The sequence below is a fragment of the Bufo bufo genome, chromosome 7 (genome assembly GCF_905171765.1).
Source record: "Bufo bufo chromosome 7, aBufBuf1.1, whole genome shotgun sequence".
NCBI classification, from domain to species: domain Eukaryota; kingdom Metazoa; phylum Chordata; class Amphibia; order Anura; family Bufonidae; genus Bufo; species Bufo bufo.
Window position 1 is genome coordinate 189,747,410 of NC_053395.1, and position 19,122 is coordinate 189,766,531.

Below are 19,122 nucleotides of genomic sequence, written 5' to 3' on the forward strand. Positions count from 1 at the left end.
ATTAACTACTAAAAAGTACCTTAGATGTATTCACTTACTGGTGTGACAGATGGTTATCTCATAATATACACACAAAGATGCCACATGCCGCATGCTAATGAGCTGATTTGAGTCCAGCGTGATGTCAGTGAGTCCAGCGTATATTTAATTCAGAGCTATAGCCACTCCCCTGCCTACCTGCTGCTGATTCCTATGGAAACAAACTGTCATTCAGCAGCAGGTAGACGGGGAGAGTCAGGAGCTCATGAATATTCAGGACTCATCATTATCAGCTGGAGCTTTTCAATACAAGATGTTGGCAGATTGACTGGGTCAATTAAAGAAAGTGACCCAGCATTTTGCTAAGAGAATCAGTCACTTATTTATGTTGCCCTTAGTTAGGACACCATAAAACTGGTGACAGGTAGAGATGGCCCGAACTATCCGACGGCGAACAGTTCCCGGCGAACATAGCTTGTTCGCGTTCGCCTCTGCCGGGCGAACACATGCGATGTTCGGTCCGCCCCCTATACATCATCATTGAGCAAACTTTGACCCTGTACCTCACAGTCAGCAGACACATTCCAGCCAATCAGCAGCATACCCTCCCTCCCAGACCCTCCCACCTCCTGCACAGCATCCATTTTAGATTCATTCTGAAGCTGCAGTCTTAGTGAGAGGAGGGAGACTGTAACTGCTGCTGATTTAATTGGGAAATCGATAGCTAGGCTAGTGAATTCAGTGTCCACTCCAGTCCTGAAAGACTCATCTGATCTCTGCTGTAAGGACAGCGTCCTGACAGCACCCCAAAAAGCCCTTTTTAGGGCTGCAACATTAGTCTGCTTTTTTTTTTTTCCTTTATATACATATTGCAGTTGCCTGGCCTGCCTGTGTGTGAGGAGCTGCAGGCCCACAGACTGTAGTGTGCCCACTGCCAGTGCTCACCCCTGTCATTCCGTGTGGCACAGGACTTTGCTTAAAAAAAGGCACTTAATTTTTACACTTTAATCTAAGGTTAGTTGCCTGCCAGTGTGTGTCAGGCTGACTTCCACTGACTGTAGTGTGCCCACTGCCAGTGCCCACCACTCATACCGGCTGGCACAGGACTTTGCATAAAAAAGGCATTTAATTTTTACACTTTAGTGTAATTTCAGCTGCTTGCCTGCTGCTAGTGTGTGTCAGGCCGACTTCAACTGACTGTAGTGTGCCCACTGCCAGTGCCCACCCCTGTCATCCCGTGTGGCACAGGACTTTGCTTAAAAAAAAGGCACTTAATTTTTACACTTTAATCTAAGGTTAGTTGCCTGCCAGTGTGTGTCAGGCTGACTTCCACTGACTGTAGTGTGCCCACTGCCAGTGCCCACCACTCATACCGGCTGGCACAGGACTTTGCATAAAAAAGGCATTTAATTTTTACACTTTAGTGTAATTTCAGCTGCTTGCCTGCTGCTAGTGTGTGTCAGGCCGACTTCAACTGACTGTAGTGTGCCCACTGCCAGTGCCCACCCCTGTCATCCCGTGTGGCACAGGACTTTGCTTAAAAAAAAGGCACTTCATTTTTACACTTTAATCTAAGGTTAGTTGCCTGCCAGTGTGTGTCAGGCCGACTTCAACTGACTGTAGTGTGCCCACTGCCAGTGCCCACCCCTGTCATCCCGAGTGGCACAGGACTTTGCTTAAAAAATAGGCACTTAATTTTTACACTTTAATCTAAGGTTAGTTGCCTGCCAGTGTGTGTCAGGCTGACTTCCACTGACTGTAGTGTGCCCACTGCCAGTGCCCACCACTCATACCGGCTGGCACAGGACTTTGCATAAAAAAGGCATTTAATTTTTACACTTTAGTGTAATTTCAGCTGCTTGCCTGCTGCTAGTGTGTGTCAGGCCGACTTCAACTGACTGTAGTGTGCCCACTGCCAGTGCCCACCCCTGTCATCCCGTGTGGCACAGGACTTTGCTTAAAAAAAAGGCACTTAATTTTTACACTTTAATCTAAGGTTAGTTGCCTGCCAGTGTGTGTCAGGCTGACTTCCACTGACTGTAGTGTGCCCACTGCCAGTGCCCACCACTCATACCGGCTGGCACAGGACTTTGCATAAAAAAGGCATTTAATTTTTACACTTTAGTGTAATTTCAGCTGCTTGCCTGCTGCTAGTGTGTGTCAGGCCGACTTCAACTGACTGTAGTGTGCCCACTGCCAGTGCCAACCACTGATACCGGGTGGCACAGTAGCTTGCCGATAAATAAGGCATTTAATTTTTAGACAGTAGTCTAAATTCAGTTGCTTGCCTGCTGCCAGTGTGTGTCAGGCCCGCTTCCACTGACTGTAGTGTGCCCACTGCCAGTGCCAACCACTGATACCGGGTGGCACAGTAGCTTGCCGATAAATAAGGCATTTAATTTTTAGACAGTAGTCTAAATTCAGTTGCTTGCCTGCTGCCAGTGTGTGTCAGGCCCTCTTCCACTGACTGTAGTGTGCCCACTGCCAGTGCCAACCACTCATACCGGGTGGCACAGTAGCTTGCCGATAAATAAGGCATTTAATTTTTACACTTTAGTGTAATTTCAGTTGCTTGCCTGCTGCCAGTGTGTGTCAGGCCCGCTTCTACTGACTGTAGTGTGCCCACTGCCAGTGCCAACCACTGATACCATCTCCCCGTTCGAAAAATCTATTCAATAAATGGCACCCAGATTGGGGACGTTAGAGGGATTAAACTGATGAGAATAGTACTACAGAAAATACCACTCATATCGGGTGTGACAGTAAATTGCACGGCGCAGACGCAGTCACCGTGGATAAAAACAAAGGGGAGGGAGCCAGCGTTTTTTTAACCATCTCCCCGTTCGAAAAATCAATTCAATTGACCTTTCGGGGACCCTTGGTGTTGTACGTGGCTGGGTGGAGGAAGAAACCTTCAATGACATCACCGGGACGTGGCTAGCTTGGTATCCAACCTTGTGCAAATGGGGAGTTTGCGGTTGTGCAAATGAACTGTTTGCGGTGCATTAAAAGGGGAGTTTGGTCTGTCAATGTCTGTGATGCGGGCGTAACCCTTACACTACCTGATCGATACAACATCATACCTGATCGTATACACACACTGGATGTTTTAAAGCACGTTATTCCAAACAATTTAGGAATGTTAGTTGATTTATGCCCTTTATGGATTAAAACCCGACTCTGCGTCCACTACGTAATTTTCCATGGGAGTTTTGCCATAGATCCCCCTCCGGCATGCCACAGTCCAGGTGTTAGACCCCTTGAAACAACTTTCTCATCACTATTGTGGCCAGAAAGAGTCCCTGTGGGTTTTAAAATTCGCCTGTCTATTGAAGTCTATGGCGGTTCGCCCGGTTCGCCAGTTCGCGAACATTTGCGGAAGTTCTCGTTCGCTGTTCGCGAACTGAAAATTTTATGTTCGCGACATCACTAGTGACAGGTTCCCTTTAAGTCAAACAATCGCAAGAGAGTAACAAAATCAATACAAATGGAAAAGTTGAACCCAAGGTCATTTTGATTAATTTTTATTTTTTCTTGGTTGTTTGGGATATTATACAATTTTACAGGATAATATATGTTTATATCTGTAGGAACTTTTTTTTTTTTTTTCAGATACAGAGCACTACATCCCATGCATACTGTAGGCATAAAGTTAGATGATAAAATTAAAGCTGCCTTTAGCCACCACTAGGGGGAGCTTAGGAATTTACTGCATATGGTTTATACATTAAGAGGAATAAGGGCTGATTCAAACAGACACGTGGATTTTGAAAATTTTATATATGACAGTGAGGTCTGTAAGTCTAAGTAAGTCTCCAGGTTTGTTTTCCGTGAGCCATTGACCAATGTAGTGCATGCCTTAAGGTATGAATAGCGCCTTTTACTTCTATGGGACCGTGTGCTGTCTGTTTGTGCAATGGACAGCACACGGACATGCACTTTTATGAAGAGATAAGAAATACCTAGAATCCATGCCTTCCTTTATAATTTTCCTTCCCCTCAGGATCTACTATTTGCTGGGAGAGGACAGGAGTGGTGGTGGTGCCAAGGATAGGAGTAGTAGTAGTCACTGTAGCTGTCCTCTCTCTGGTGCTCCCTAGGCCGTGCTGTGATGGGAGGGATGCACCCTTTCGTCCTCTTGGGAGAACACACCCTGGTTTGGGATCTTCTGCATGATGTTCAGTGGGTTGGTGGATTGTTGAGTTTTGGGGCACAAAAAGGGCTCTCTTGGAGTACTGGAGGAGGAATGATGGTGCGCCAGTGCAGAGTGGTGGTACAACACAATGAAGAGGCTTGATTTGGGGGTAACTGTACTTTACTGAGGCAATTTTAGGCAGATGACACGCACAGACACTTACAAAGGTGAGTTCATTTTCTTAAGGTTATATGAATAGTTTTCCCACGGCTGTATACAGGGGTCTGGGCCGTTCCATAAATGCCTCTCTGAGCCTTGTCCCAATCAATACAAGCAAACTTCTCAAATCAGCCAAGGGATGCAAAGTTTCTTTCACAATAATTTTTCACTTTTACTATGGCACTACAATGCCAAACTGCAGAGTGTAGTCTTTAACAGATGGCTGGTCTGTCTCCGAAATATGTTAGGGCACCTGACTCTTTTTGCAAAAAAAATACAGTGATGTCCACATGTAATGTCCAGGAGTTCCATTACCACTTCTTTTTGGCACCTTGCTACCGTCTCCTATGTGCTAAAGTATAGCATCTAATGTATTATGTCATCGCCTAATAATGTTCATATTTATTTCTGAAACTGGTTATGTGGCAGATGGTGGCAACATTGGCAATATTAGCTTCCCTAGAGAGGAACCTCCTTGTTCCCTTCCAGCCCTCTCTAGAGAGGGAGGAGTTAGTTAGTTAGTTAGAAGTCAGTGTCTAGTCCACTCTCCTTAGGGAGAGGTTGTGTGCTGGCTAGCAGAGCACTGCCTGCTCTGCTAGGCCCAGAGGCCCTTCCTCTGAAGTCTACATGGTTCCTTGTCCCCTCCTGGGCTTGCAGCATTGCCTTCATCCAAGCTGAATCTAGAGCTTGAGGTACTGCAACGACAGGACAAGCAGTTCCTAGGATTATAAGTAAGAGCCAGACTACAGACTATAGCTAACTTAAATTCCAGCAGAAGAGGAAGAGTTTCCTATTTACTCCAGCTAGCATAGCAGAGCTGAGATTATTGCAAAGAAGTATTTGCCTGCCAAAGTTAAGCCAATACCTGCTGATGACCAAGATATTATTTGGAAGCTGTTTGGATTACCATTTTATGCCAAGTAAAAGCAACTGTTCAACGTTACTACAAGTCTGGACTCTATTTATTCCACTTGTTCATCATCCAAGTTCAACTACCCCCTTTTGCACTGCTTCGGACCACATCACGTCTGGGATCCACGGATATCCAGGTAGGAACACCCTGACACGTGTACATAACATCTACAGAGACTGTAGGCCACCCTGCACCACTCTGGCAATCCTACCTCTGGGTACCAACATTACCATCTACAAAGGGAGCCTTGTGCGTCCGCTGCTTAACCGCAGCTGGCGTCACATTTACTTGTTCTATAAGAGGGACATATTTCGTAGAAACCTCCTAAGGGGCAAGGGATACCCCAGGCGTGGCCTTAGTGGGCTCGTTGCACACATGCTCAAATTCATGCATTACTTTGCACTGATATTCTGTCCATGCACTGTCCCTTTGTAATGGCCCTCAACCTACTTAAAAGTTCAAAGCTTACTTCTCTCAGATGCCAGCACTGTTTATTGGCTGCTATTTGTCTGGCATAGCTCACATGCTCAGCATATTCCTGTCACCTGCTTCTCACAGACACCAACTTCTAATTTTAGCTGCTCACACTTCAGAGGCTGGCTGTACAGTCTACACTAGCTACAACACCTAGCATCCAAGGGGTGGGACCAGCCCTCACCCAGCAGCTATCTCTAAAAGGCTAGGGCCTTAACCGTAAAATCCCTGTATGAAGCCTTCAAGATATAAGCATTGCATACAGCACAATTTAACCCCTTATGTAATGAACTGGACATTGGCAAAAAACAATCACATCAAGACTAGCATCATAAATTGTAACAGACTTCCATGAGAGATGGAGTACAACGAGTACTTTATTATTTCTAATAGACGCTATGAATGAATATCTAGCAGTCTGCAGTAAGGGTACAGAGGGGAGGTAACCAGTTGGGGGTGTGTCCCTGCACAGACTTACTCTATCCAATCAGTGCTGCCATTGTCAGACTGTGCAGTCACACACCCCAACTGGTTACCTCCCCTCTGTACCCTTACTGCAGACTGCTAGCAATTAATTCATAACTTCTAGTACAAATAATAAAGGAACGGCACAACATAGAGTCATAAGAATAGATGTTCCAGAATTGTTATTACAAAGGGAATGCATGAAGCTATTAAACAGGGCATGTCTGGAGTGGTAAAAGGTCCGCTTTAACAGATTAGGGGCCTCACTGCCTTAAATAATATGATATTGTACTCGTTTTGCAACTGTTTTATTTTAATAATGCTTGTACCTTTTCACTGTGATATTATGTTTACTGTAATATGGTATTCACATAACTAAGTGTGGATTTTAATACATCTTTAAAAAGGTTAGGTTTTAAAGGTCAGTCGTCAGTGCTGTTTTGGATTTGAACAGATCAGGCAATAAGAGCAGCATCGTCATTATACTTCCACCTTGTGGCCCCTGGATGACTTCTCATAATGATGATTTCCAAATAGTATTGATCTACAGATTAAGGTACAGTCTCTCATATGAGTTACATACACAAATACAAGTGCTCGGTTGTTAGAGATGAAAGCAATTCATGCTCTGGTATTTACAAAAGGTCATTAAATATTAACCGTGAAAGAATTTATTTTCAGAACTATGAAAAAAGTAAAGTTATAAAAAAAAAAATATGCACAAAATGTGGCATAAAACACAACAAAAAATAAATCTGCAACATATAAGTCTCATGTGAATTTACCACAAAAATATTCAAAAATAGCAAAATGGTAATGAAGATATAGTGCACGGTACAGGATTTTCCATACACAAACAAAAAACATTCCTACAGGACGCAGCACCAGATCATTAGAGAACATATTTGAACTGAAACGCATTCCAGAGATGACACAGGGCCAGGTTTATCAACGGCACAGCCTGCTGTGACACTGTGATATGGATTTACCTGGGATTGAAACATTATTTTTACTCCTCCAGCAAATTCAGCTCTGCTATACAGATTCTTCAATGAGAGTTTGTGTTTATTAGCCTACCAGCGTTAGCTGATATCTACAAACTGTCTTGTAATATGTAACGATTGTGTCACATATCCGTTTAATACAATTGTTCCGTTTCCAAGCAAGGATAATGGCATGAGAGCCAGCCAGGAACAGAACAGATAGAAAAAATCTTGAGAATGGATACAAATCTTTCTATTTACAAGTTAAATATTTACATATTTAAAGTGATACTAAGTTACTTACAGCAGAACCTGCAAACGGGTCTCTGGTTTTGAAAAGATGATCCATAGCCCTTAGAAGTTAAGGTGAGATGAGGAAGAAGTGATGCATTCTGGGAGATATTACGTAGTTGTCACTTGGCGCCTGCAGTTGGATGATACCATTGAGATGGTGCAATAAAATTATTGGCCATATAGTCACTTTACAGCTGGTGAATTCACTGCAGATAGAAATCGCTTATCTTTTGTTATCAGACAGCCGGGCCAGGTAATGTATGCTCTGCTGTGGAAGTAAACAGTAACTTATTAGAATTCTTGTAATGAAGCCAGTTCAGGTGCGGACTTTAGTCTTTTGTGTGATAAAGTAAACTGTTTGTACTTAGGGTAGTGTAACTTGGATCATTTAAGTCACGTAAAGTATAAGGTGGGGTTTCCACGGATCAGACTGTTTTTTCCAGCACATCCCACAGATGCTCGATCTGATTAAAGGGGTTATCTAAGAGTATAAAAATGTCCCCCAATATGCCGGGCTCCCCATATTGAATAAACTTACCCGGGTCCCCGCCCCCTGCGCCGTTCCTGGTCACCGCACCGCCACTGCAGCTTCTTCCCGTGCACAGATGAAAACATCCGGTGTCGGGGGGGGGGGGCAGCCAATGGCAGGCGGTGACGGGGACGAGCCTCCCTAGCGTCACCTGCGATGCTAGGGAGGCTCACCCCTGTCCCCGCCTGCCAATGGCTGCTCCTCCTCAACACCGGATGTTTTTATCTGCGCATGTGGAGAAGCTGCAGTAGCAATACGGGGACCAGGAGTGGCGCAGAGAGCGGGGACCTAGGTAAGTATATTCAATGTGGGGGGCCCGGCATATTAGGGGACATTTTATACTCTCAGAAAACCACTTTAAGATCTGGGGAATAGTGATAGACGAACATTGGCAAGGATGGTTCGCGATCGCGCAAACGCAATCAAATGTTCGCGAACCGCAAGTTCGCGGCGGACCCCATTCACTTTAATGGCAGGCGAACCTGAAAAACCTTCAGCTCATATTTGCAGCCAACAAATACTTAGTAGAAGTGTACAAATAGTCCCACAACATGGACAGTGACATACTAGAGGGGGATCAAGGACAAAAATTCGAACCAAAAATATGTATCTTAATCAGGGGACATTTTTATGCGTCCTAAAGGGAAATTCTCTGAAATGTGCCCTGTTGGAGCCTAGAAAATTTTTATTTTAGGCCACGGGAGTACGGGCCTTAAAAATTAGGCATTCACCTGACATAAAAGATATTCTCATTATGTGGCTCGAGGTACATTATGCGGTCAATGGATAAAAATTTTACTGTAGGCCACTGGACTACAGGGCCCAAACATTAGTCATTCACCGGACAGAAAAGTTTAAGTGATTATGTGCCCGGAGGTATATTACACGGTCAATGGATATAAATTTTACTGAAGGCCAGTACAAATACAGGTCAAATACATATGAACAAGAACTTAAAATATAAAATTGGATTGAAAACATGGCTAACAAAATCCCCCCTCTTGAAAAAAACCCTAATGATAATAGTTGAAATTCGATAACACGTGGTCGTCACTGATGTTGAATTCCTCCGAGGCCACAACAATTATTCATTCAGCGAACATAAAAGAACAAGTAAGTATGTGGCTGAAGGTAGATTACACGGTCATTGGATATCAATTTTCCAGCAGGCCAGTGTACTACAGGCCCCGAAAATTATGCATTCAGCGTACATAAAAGAACAAGTAAGTATGTGGCTGGAGGTCTATTAGATGGTCGATGGATATCAATTTTACTGAAGGCGAGTACAAATACAGGTCAAATACATATATTTAAAAGAACTAAAAATATAAAATTGGATTAAAAACATGGCTAACGAAATCCCCCCTCTTGAAAAAAAACCTAATGATAATAGTTGAAACACATGGTCGTCACAGGTGTCGAATTCCTCAGAGACCCAAAACATTAGGTATTCAACCGACTGAAAAGGCCTGTATTTACCTAAGACAGGGGTCAATATTTGTTCTGGGTGGTGGCAGATATTTGTGGGCTGGCACGAGGAAATTCAATTAAAAGTGGTTGTCACAGGTGTTGAATTCCTCCGAGATCCATAGCTCATTCATTTTTAGAAATGTGAGGTAGTCCACACAGTCGTGAGCTAGGCGAGTGCGCTTTTCGGTCACGATTCCCCCTGCTGCGCTGAACGTCCTTTCGGACAGGACACTGGACGCGGGGGAAGCCAACAGTTTCATGGCAAAATGTGCCAGCTCTGGCCACAGGTCAAGCTTGCACACCCAGTAGTCCAGGGGTTCCTCGCTTCTCAGAGCGTCCACATCGGCCGTTAACCGGATGTAGTCAGACACCTGTCGGTCTAGGAGTTCCGTGAGGCTGGATCCGGAGGGTGGCTTTCGATGGGTTGGATGCAAGAATGATCTTGTATCCGAGGTGACCAACACATCTTCAAACCGCCCTATTCTTGCATGCACTGTTGGATTGGTACCCGCAACTGTTTCTCTGTGAGTGGAAATTCCTCTGCCAGCGACCCTAAAAGCAGAATGCAGCATTTCTCAAAGCAAGGCCTGGAAGTGCTGCATTCTGCCAGCCCTCTGTGATGCTGGTAACATGTCCACCATTTTGTGTTTGTACCGGGGTCTTAGTACGTTGCCACCCAGTACTGGTCCTTGCCCTTTATGCTTTTTATACGGGGGTCCCTCTTCAAACACTGGAGCATGAAGGCCCACATTTGCACTAAACTGGAAGCAGTGGAGTGGCCTGGCTCCTGCTCATCGTCCAGGATAATGTCGTCCTCAGTCTCCTCCCCCCAGCCACGGACAACACCATGGATCCCAGAAACGTTTAAAGCATTCTCTTCTTGCTCCTCCTCCATCCTGGCACCATCCTCCTATGACTCCTTTTCAGACTCCTGTTGACTTGTCTCAGATGCAGTAGCCCCCCCTGAGAATTCATCCAGCATTGCGACTTCCTCATCTTCTTGCTCCTGCTGACGGCTTGATTAATGAAATGACGCAATGCATGCTCCAGAAAGAAGGCGTAAGGTACGATGTCACTGATGGCGCCCCCTGGCTGCGACTGACCAGTTTGGTGATCTCATCAAATGGCCGCAGAAGTCTGCATGAGTCACACATGAGCAGCCACTGGCGCGGTGAAAAAAAACAAGCTCCCAGAGCCTGTCCTGCTGCAGAGTTCGTACAGGTCGTCGTTAACTGCACGTTTCTGTTAGAGCAGCCTATTAGGCATATACAAGGTGGAGTCCCATCGCGTCGGGCAGTCACAAATCAGACGTCAGACGGGCAGGTGGTGTCACCGCTGAACGTCAGCAAGGCGAGCCATGGCTGTGTAAGATCTGCTAAAATGGCCAGAGATTTTCCTGGCCTGCCGCAAGACGCTGGACCCGGAGTATTTGGCAACGAATCGCTGCACGACTAAGTTCAGAACGTGTGCCATGCACTGGACGTGTGTCATTTTGCCCTGTTTCAGCGTGCTCAGCAGATTGGCACCGTTGTCGCACACCACTTTACCAACTGTCAAATTGAGCGGGGTTAGCCACTGATCGGTCTATGACCGCAAAGCTGAAAGGATTGCAGGACCAGTGTGGCTATTGGCTTCCAGGCACAACAGCCGCAGCACAGCTGGCAACGTCTCACCTGGCACGTCGAATAGGTTCTGGGGAGCTTTGGGGGCGCAGTGGAAGAGGCGGTAGCAGTGGAAAAGGAGAAGTCAGCCGAGGAGGAAACGGAGGATGGAGTAGAAGGAGGTGAAGAAGAGGCAGGCCTGCATGCAATCCATGGCGATAACAACAAATCCACATGGGTGCCACGGGTTGCATGCTTGATGGCCGTCAGAAGGTTCACCCAGTGGGCAGTAAAAGTTATGTACCTTCCCTGCCCGTGTTTGCTAGTAGTGATGGACGAACATCTGCCGGGACGGTGCGTGAACGCGATCGAATGTTCGTGAACCGTAAGTTCGCCGCGGGTCCCATTCATTTTAATGGCAAGCGAACCTGAAAAACCTTTAGCTCATATTTGCAGCCAAGATATAATTACTAGAAGTGCACAAATAGTCCCACAACATGGACAGTGACATACCAGATGTATTATTCAAATTTGCGATCTCCATTCATTATTTTTTTCAATGCAAAATATCGGCAATATAATTTTCACGTCCGCGCATGCGCAAATGCACTATACAGTACCCAAATGCACTATAAAGAAAGTATATTGGTATCTAACGCTTCAATCAGTTTTTTTGGGGGGCGACTGGTATATCACACCAGTAGAAATTATTTGTTCCAATAACGCCTTGTCCCTCTATATACCTGCAGTATTGCAGCAGAATTTCACACAACTGCCGCACAATACAAATGCACTATAATATACTTTCTAACATAGAAAGTATATTATAACTTTGTACAAGGAGGGCCCATTTACACGTCCGTAAGTGTTTTGCGAATCCGCAAAACACGGACACAGGCAATGTGCATTCCGCAATTTGTGGACCGCACATCGCTGGCACTATAATAGAAAATGCCTAATCTTGTCTGCAATTGCGGACAAGACTAGGGCATGTTCTATTATTTTGCGGAAACGGAAGCACAGATGCGGAAGTGCGCATCCGGACAGCACATTCCGGCTCCATTGAAAATGAAAGGGTCTGCACCCGTTCCGCAAAATTGCGTAACGAATGCTGACCCATTTTGCGGATGTGTGAATGGAAAAGATATCCCTCAAAATGAAAATAAATTAACTTATTAAAGTTAAGCAAAAAGCATAGATGTGGTCGGCAATAACAAGTGCTCGGCGGCACTAAATCAGGTGCTCGGAGGCACCAAATCAGAAACCATATGTCCTACCACAATTCGGGGGTTCCAGTGCACATCCATGAATCCCGGAGGGAAAGCAAAAAACATCTATCCCTGGGCTAGATGATGATGTGGTATTGAAGGACAGGGTGGGCAAATAACTGTCCCTGATATTGCCCTACAGGGGGGTGCTATTCTGGCCCTGATAGTCTAACCACAGACCACCCATCCTGATAAGAGCGACCCCCTCCGGAACCTTACCCTATATAAAAATGGCCCTAGTAAGCCCCTAGCCCCTAGGCCCCTGACTTCCAGGTGATCACTATATAGATCTATGTGTTTTTGACTCATTATAAAAGTATATTATAAGTATATCGCACCCCTCTGTGTATCACACATATCGATAGCACACCTAAACTAGTCCTTAAAAGGACTTTTGTGGCGGTATTAGCTAGTTTTTGGTGTCCCTAACAGCCTGTCGCTGCTCCACACAGCAACCTCTCCCTACACTGGCAAAACAATGAATGTAAAATGGCGGCCAGATCGGGTTTATTTATAAGGTAGGGGGTATGTCCATGTGCTGAAATGTCTCAATTGGCTGTCCTGTACCACCTGATGGTTGTGTCATGGGTATATCACACCAGTTGCAATTAGTTGTTCCAATAGCTTTTGCCCCTCTGTATAGCTGCGGTATCTCAGCAGAACCGCACACAACTGCTGCACAATACAAATCCACTATATAGAAATTATATTATAGGTATATCACACCCCTGCCTCCATCAGTTTTTTTGGGGGGCAACTGGTATATCACACCAGTTGCAATTAGTTGTTCCAATAGCGTTTGACCCTCTGTATAGCTGTGGTATCGCTCCAGAACCGCATACAACTGCTGCACAATACAAATGCACTATAATATACTTTCTATGTTAGAAAGTATATTATAAATATATCACACCCCTCAGTATGTCACACCTATCGATAGCACACCTATACCAGTATTTAAAAGGACTTTTGTAGCCCTATTAGCTAGCATTTGGTGTCCCTAACAGCCTGTCCCTGCTCCACACAGCTACCTCTCCCTACACTGGCAGAAGACTGAATGTAAAATGGTGGCCAGAGCGGGTTTATTTATAGGGTAGGGGGTGTGTCCATGTGCTGAAACGTCTCCATTGGCTGTCCTGTCCCACCTGATGGATGTGTCATGGATCAAAGTTCGGCGCAATGCAAAAGAATATGTCACCGGCGGACATTACCATATGTTCGCATGTTTGGCGAATCTCGAACGAGCAAAGTTCGCCGCGAAACAACCGCCGGGCGAACTGCAAGGCCATCTCTAATGGTGATACCACGATGGTGTCTGGAGGACCCAGCCTAGCTTTGGTGTAACCTGAAACCCAGACACTGCAGGAAGAACTCCTGCCCAAATCATACCAATCCTGAGAATTTGCCATTAATATTTTGACATTGCACAACACCAATAATAACACATCTAAACCCACATTAAACACAAGAGACAAATTTAAACAAGAAAAAAATATTTATTTACAGAAAAAAAATTACAGATCTCTGGTAAAAGAATCAGTTCCATATGTTGAGCGGGCATATCCTTTGGAAATGTTCACTAGGCTGTGAGAACAGAAGAAGGGAGGAGTACTGGGTTCTCGAAGCAGAAAGATGTTGGCCTGGAGTTCTGTGACTTGCAGATGGTGGGTAAACTAGTTTCACCCCTGCAGGCTCCATGAATTGCTATACCTCCACTGGGTCCTGTGGTCCATTATAGAGGTCTAGGACCGTATTAATTGTTGAAATACACCACAATTGGCACTCCGCCAGCACACCTTGAAGTGTCCTTGTTCCCGTCAACTCTGTTTTGGTTTAGGTACTCAAGGAACTGAGCATTAATCAGGTCATGACTACCTCGACATGTTGTGCTGTGATGTGACACTTCAGAGCTGAATGCCTCTTGCTGGGAGAGCTCTTGAATTTGTGCTGCGGCAGCTGCTGTGATGGCTGATGGACCTAGGGACCCCTCCACAGCTATCTCGGTGGAGTCAGTGGTTTCTTGTCCTGCCTCCTCTGACAGATTGTCAACAGTGCTAAAATAAAAAAGAATACAAAAAAACTTGGAAAATGTAACATTGGTGGTAGATGTGAGCAAAAAATGAACCTTCTTTTTTTTTTTTTTATCACTTCCTTGTGAGTTGTGCACCGCCGGCCGCCCACCCCAGCCTGCATTCGCCGTGCGGCCCCGGCCCGCACTCACAGAGCAGCACGGGCCCGGCAACACGGTTACGGGGTCAGGCCAGGGGTGTGTGACTGGCGAGTGGCGCAGCGGCGTCGGGCGGCAGCAGGGACTGGAGCTGACTGTCTGTGAGTCTAACTCACACACAGCCAGATTGCCGTAGCAGCAGGACAGGTGGGTAGGTGATCACTGATGAGCGCACTAGCGCCAAAGTGCACGGCATAAATGTGTTTTAAAAAAATTATTACACAAAAAACGATCATAAATGGGGGGGGGGGGATGATGACCATGACATGATGGGAGAGGGGACAATGTCTGTAGTCTGTGACATGGGGATGGGGCTAGGGCCGGCCGGGAAAGGGATAATGTTCCATGGGGGGGGGGGAGAAATGTGACACAATAGGGGGTAATGATGTGATCATGATGTGACACGAATAGTCATGCAGTACTCTTTTCCATCTGCCGGGAAAACCAACACAAGATTAAATTATATCAATTGACATGTACTATGTCAAAGATACTTGCCTTGAAGGAAGGTTTGGTTCTACAGCATGAAGGTTGTAATCCTATCTGGAAAATGTCTAAAACTAACAATAACATATAAGAGTAAGCAAAAAAAAAAACGCAGTCCTCTGATGAAACAATGAAACTGATGATGAAACTGTTTCTCTGCTGACGACTGTTAGGTACACTAATGAGCAAAAAGGGTAGCAATGTTTTCAACTTTTGACTTTCAGGCTCCATATCTCACCATCCAATATGGCTTCAAACATGAGACTATCATCATTTTATAGACAATCATCTTGGCTATCTCATACATGAATTGGATTTGCAACTATTTAGCATATGATTATGTAGTGTCCCACTACGTGAGGGTGGGCACTACACAAGGGTCAATTGGGCCAAGTTGTTCTCCACCACCTGTGGAACATGGTTATGGGATTTTATATTGTATTGTAATGTGTAAATTCATGTTATTTCCTGTGTACCAGGCCTGTTAGGGGTGTAGTTCCTCCTCCTAGGCTGTAGAGGGAGCTAGGGAACCCCCTAGTATATATAGTCAGGTCCAGACCAGAGAGAGGGTGTGTGGTCAGAAGCCAAGAGTCACTTCAGCCAGGCAGGAGCTGAGGAGCAGCTTCTGACATACAGCTAGATAGCCCAGGCCCCTAGCTTGCCTCCAGGAGAAGAAGTTACCTCCTGAAGATATATAAGCACCTTTAAAAGTACAGAGCAGAGACACTTTTATCCAGCCAAATAGAAAGCTGAAGGGAAGAAGGATATTTACAGCAATAGGATATATACCAGAGGAAGGTTTCTCTACCCAAGGATAAAGCCAGCAATAGGGCATATGGGCCTTGGAGGAAGACAGACAGGATCTGAGGAAAAGTGCAGCCTGATCTGTAAGTGTTTATTCCCTCTGTGTATCTTGCAAAGACTTTGCCTGCCATTTATATAAAGCCTGCCTGTTACCAACATCTTACATGTGGAACTAACTGAGGACTGTATATAGCTGGACTGTTCCGTAAAAAGAAGTTCTGGTTCACTGCAACTGTGTGTACCTCAAATATTCCTACAACAAATCGGTGTGCCACCGTTACCGGCACTGGCGTCACAAACTATAAGGGATCTTGCCACAGGCACACTAAACCTACAACACCCAGGGCACCTTTACCTACCACCTGGCCTGGTCCCTATACACCGAGAGTGCCCCAGAGGATCCATGTGTCAGCCTCTCCATCACTGCTGTACGCCTGCCCAGGGTATATAGAAACTGTGAGTACCAAGAGCAACCCTCGGTTTATTAACTACCCCTGTGACCTTACATTCGCTCACCCTGCAGGGCTGCGTACTGCAATTAGTTCTGCAGATTCTTGTCATGTAACTGCATTGCTACTGTTTGCTACTGTTTTGCTCCTGGTGGTGGAACGATAATTTTTTTCTTGTATAGTATGAATTACAACCTGTTGTCATGTTCCCTAATAGCTCAGTGTGTTATGAAGTTGATTCCCAAGTGAAAGGTCAGTGGTTCGAATCCAGGAGCATAAAGACGACTTCCCAAGAAAAGAGAAACAGCATCATCCAGCTCATCAATAGAGGTATCTTGGCCAAGAAAATTGCCAAACTGCATCATATGAGTGCCATGACAGTTGGTAGAATACAAAATAAAGTCCATCTATCCATTCCAAAGTCAAGAGATGGATGTCCAGGCAAAATATCAGCGTCAACAAGTCAGCTCATCACAAGGTCTATCAGTTCATTCACGACAAACACGGCAGTGGAGGAGGCTCATATGCTTCGTAATAGGGAGTTTACAGACGTCCATGCAAGCACTGTGCGACACGCATCACACAAGTCTGGAATGGTGGCCCAAAAAAAGGTGAAGAAGCCTCAACTCCAATATCATCATAAGAAGCATTGGCTCGAGTTTGCAAAAAGTACGAACAGTGGACAGTAGATTAGAAACGGGTTATTTGGAGCGATGAGATGAAAGTCAATTGACTGGGCTCTGTTGGGTGCAAATGGGTCTGAAAGAAACAGAGGTCTAACGGATCAAGAAATTGAAGGAACTGTCAAGTCCGGTGGAGGAAGCCTCATGATATGATAATCGCATAAACATATGCTAAATAGTTGCAAGTCCAATTTATATATGAGATAGCCAAGATGATTGTCTATAAAATTATGGTAGTCTCTCGTTCGAAGCTGTAGTGGATGGTGAGATATGGAGTCTGAAAGTCAAAAGTTTAAAACATTGTTACCCTTTTGCTCATCAGTTTATTTACCCTGTAAATCAATGTCCAATCCTTAGAGAAACTTGGAACATGATTAGAGAAATCATCCAAACAATAGACAAGACATACCCAACATGAGTCCTACTTTGAGCTGATGAAAAGCAACAACTCTGAAACAGTAACGTCTACACATGGGGCCTCTGGTTTGGCTGATATCTCAAGTCATGTTTCAAAGACCTATAACTAAGTATAACTAAGAAGTGGACATTGACTTGAAGGGAGTCTCCAGGAATTATACACAATGTCCTCCAGCAACTCATCCTAAAATGTAAACAGGATGGGTTGCATTCAGGCGCAGAGCTGCCTGTATTGTGTGGGGGTGTGATACCTTGCAACACACTGCACTCGAACACTTTTATTCATAGTGTCGAGCATTCCTGTCAGGCTTCCTGACTTCATATCTCACACAGGATCACTCCACTACTATCTACTATAGAACAGGATCTCTGCTCTAAAATATTAAGTAATGATGCAATCCTGCTTCCCGTTCCTGTCAGGCTGCTCAGCCATGATGGCATATCACAGGCGGGATCGCATCACTACTTTGATATCCAGATGAAGATAATCCTTTAAGACTCCCTTCCAATTGGATCTCTGCAAGAAGAATCTGTCCCTTCCATTGTATAAGTAAGATATACAAAAATGAATACAGAACACATTCCTTAAAGGAGAACACAATTTTTATTTGTTACTCCTATACATGTTCTTTAGGGGAATTGACCAGATAATGCCATTGTTACACCCCCTGAGTTTTACATTATTGGTACAATATAATACAATATCTTATTGCTATAGGAAAGAATGAATGACATCATACACTTTAAATACCCATGTGTAGATTACTGGAACAAATAGGACTGATTTCTCTTGACCTTGTAAATGGTGTGTTTACTAAAATTATATTAAAATCCACATTGCTCATACAATGTTCCAGATTAAATACTTTCTGTGATAGATTACTTAATATGACCTAACCAAACACTAAAGCAGATTTATGTGTGTTATATGCACCCGCCATGTACACAGAGTCAAGGAAGACATATTGGCCATTGTGTATGAAAAGAGGGCTTTTGCCCAAACCAACCATTCTGCACTGGAAGAATAAATCATATATTTTGACTGCTTGCTATAGGCAACATGACCTTATTTTCTTTCCGATATTTTCATGTGTAAGGTTCTGAGTTGCTTGATCTAGTAGGGTTTCTTACAAAGTGGCTGCGGGGTGGTAGTTTCTTTTACAGCTGAGCGTGATTCGCCTGTGTTTGCCAAGAGACTGCAGTAATTTGCAATAAACTAGTGGTTTTGCCACATGGTATTCAGATACATGTCAAACTATCTCGCCATGGCCACTGTGTGAGAACCCAGCCTAATAGTCTCCAGCCAACTATATGCAAATATCCACAGTGACTGTCAGTATAAAGTATGAAGGTATCAGTAACAAATAGTGGCACCAATGTTAACTCTTTCTACACCCTGACATACATGTACATCATGGAATGCCTTAAAAAGGCTGTCCAGCCTTTACTAAGTGATGACCTATCTTCAGGATAGATTCCAAAAAAGAAAATATGTAACCTGACATATAGGTGAGTAAACCAGGCCGTAATTAACCCTATGTGGGTTCCAATGACATACAAAAAATAGGGGTATATAAAATGTAACTTTTAATGATGATTCTATTTAAAAAATAGAGAGATATAATTGTCCTAACAGGGTGGCAATAAATTGTGACAGTACAAAACTAAAGAAAAAAAAAACACTAACCTTGCGCTACAACATCTAGAACTCTAGACTCACAGTGTA

General features: G+C 44.5%; 1 protein-coding gene across 1 annotated transcript in view; it reads right to left on the reverse strand.

Annotated features, from left to right (window-relative positions):
* NOSTRIN (nitric oxide synthase trafficking) overlaps positions 1-7,592 on the reverse strand; it is a 59,702-nt gene extending 52,110 nt beyond the window's left edge. Inside the window, exon 1 of the mRNA XM_040441681.1 lies at positions 7,473-7,592. Coding sequence (XP_040297615.1) covers positions 7,473-7,517 — 45 coding nt within the window. The 5' untranslated portion in view covers positions 7,518-7,592. The remainder of the gene's footprint in view (positions 1-7,472) is intronic.
* Between the last annotated feature and the right edge of the window lie 11,530 nt (positions 7,593-19,122).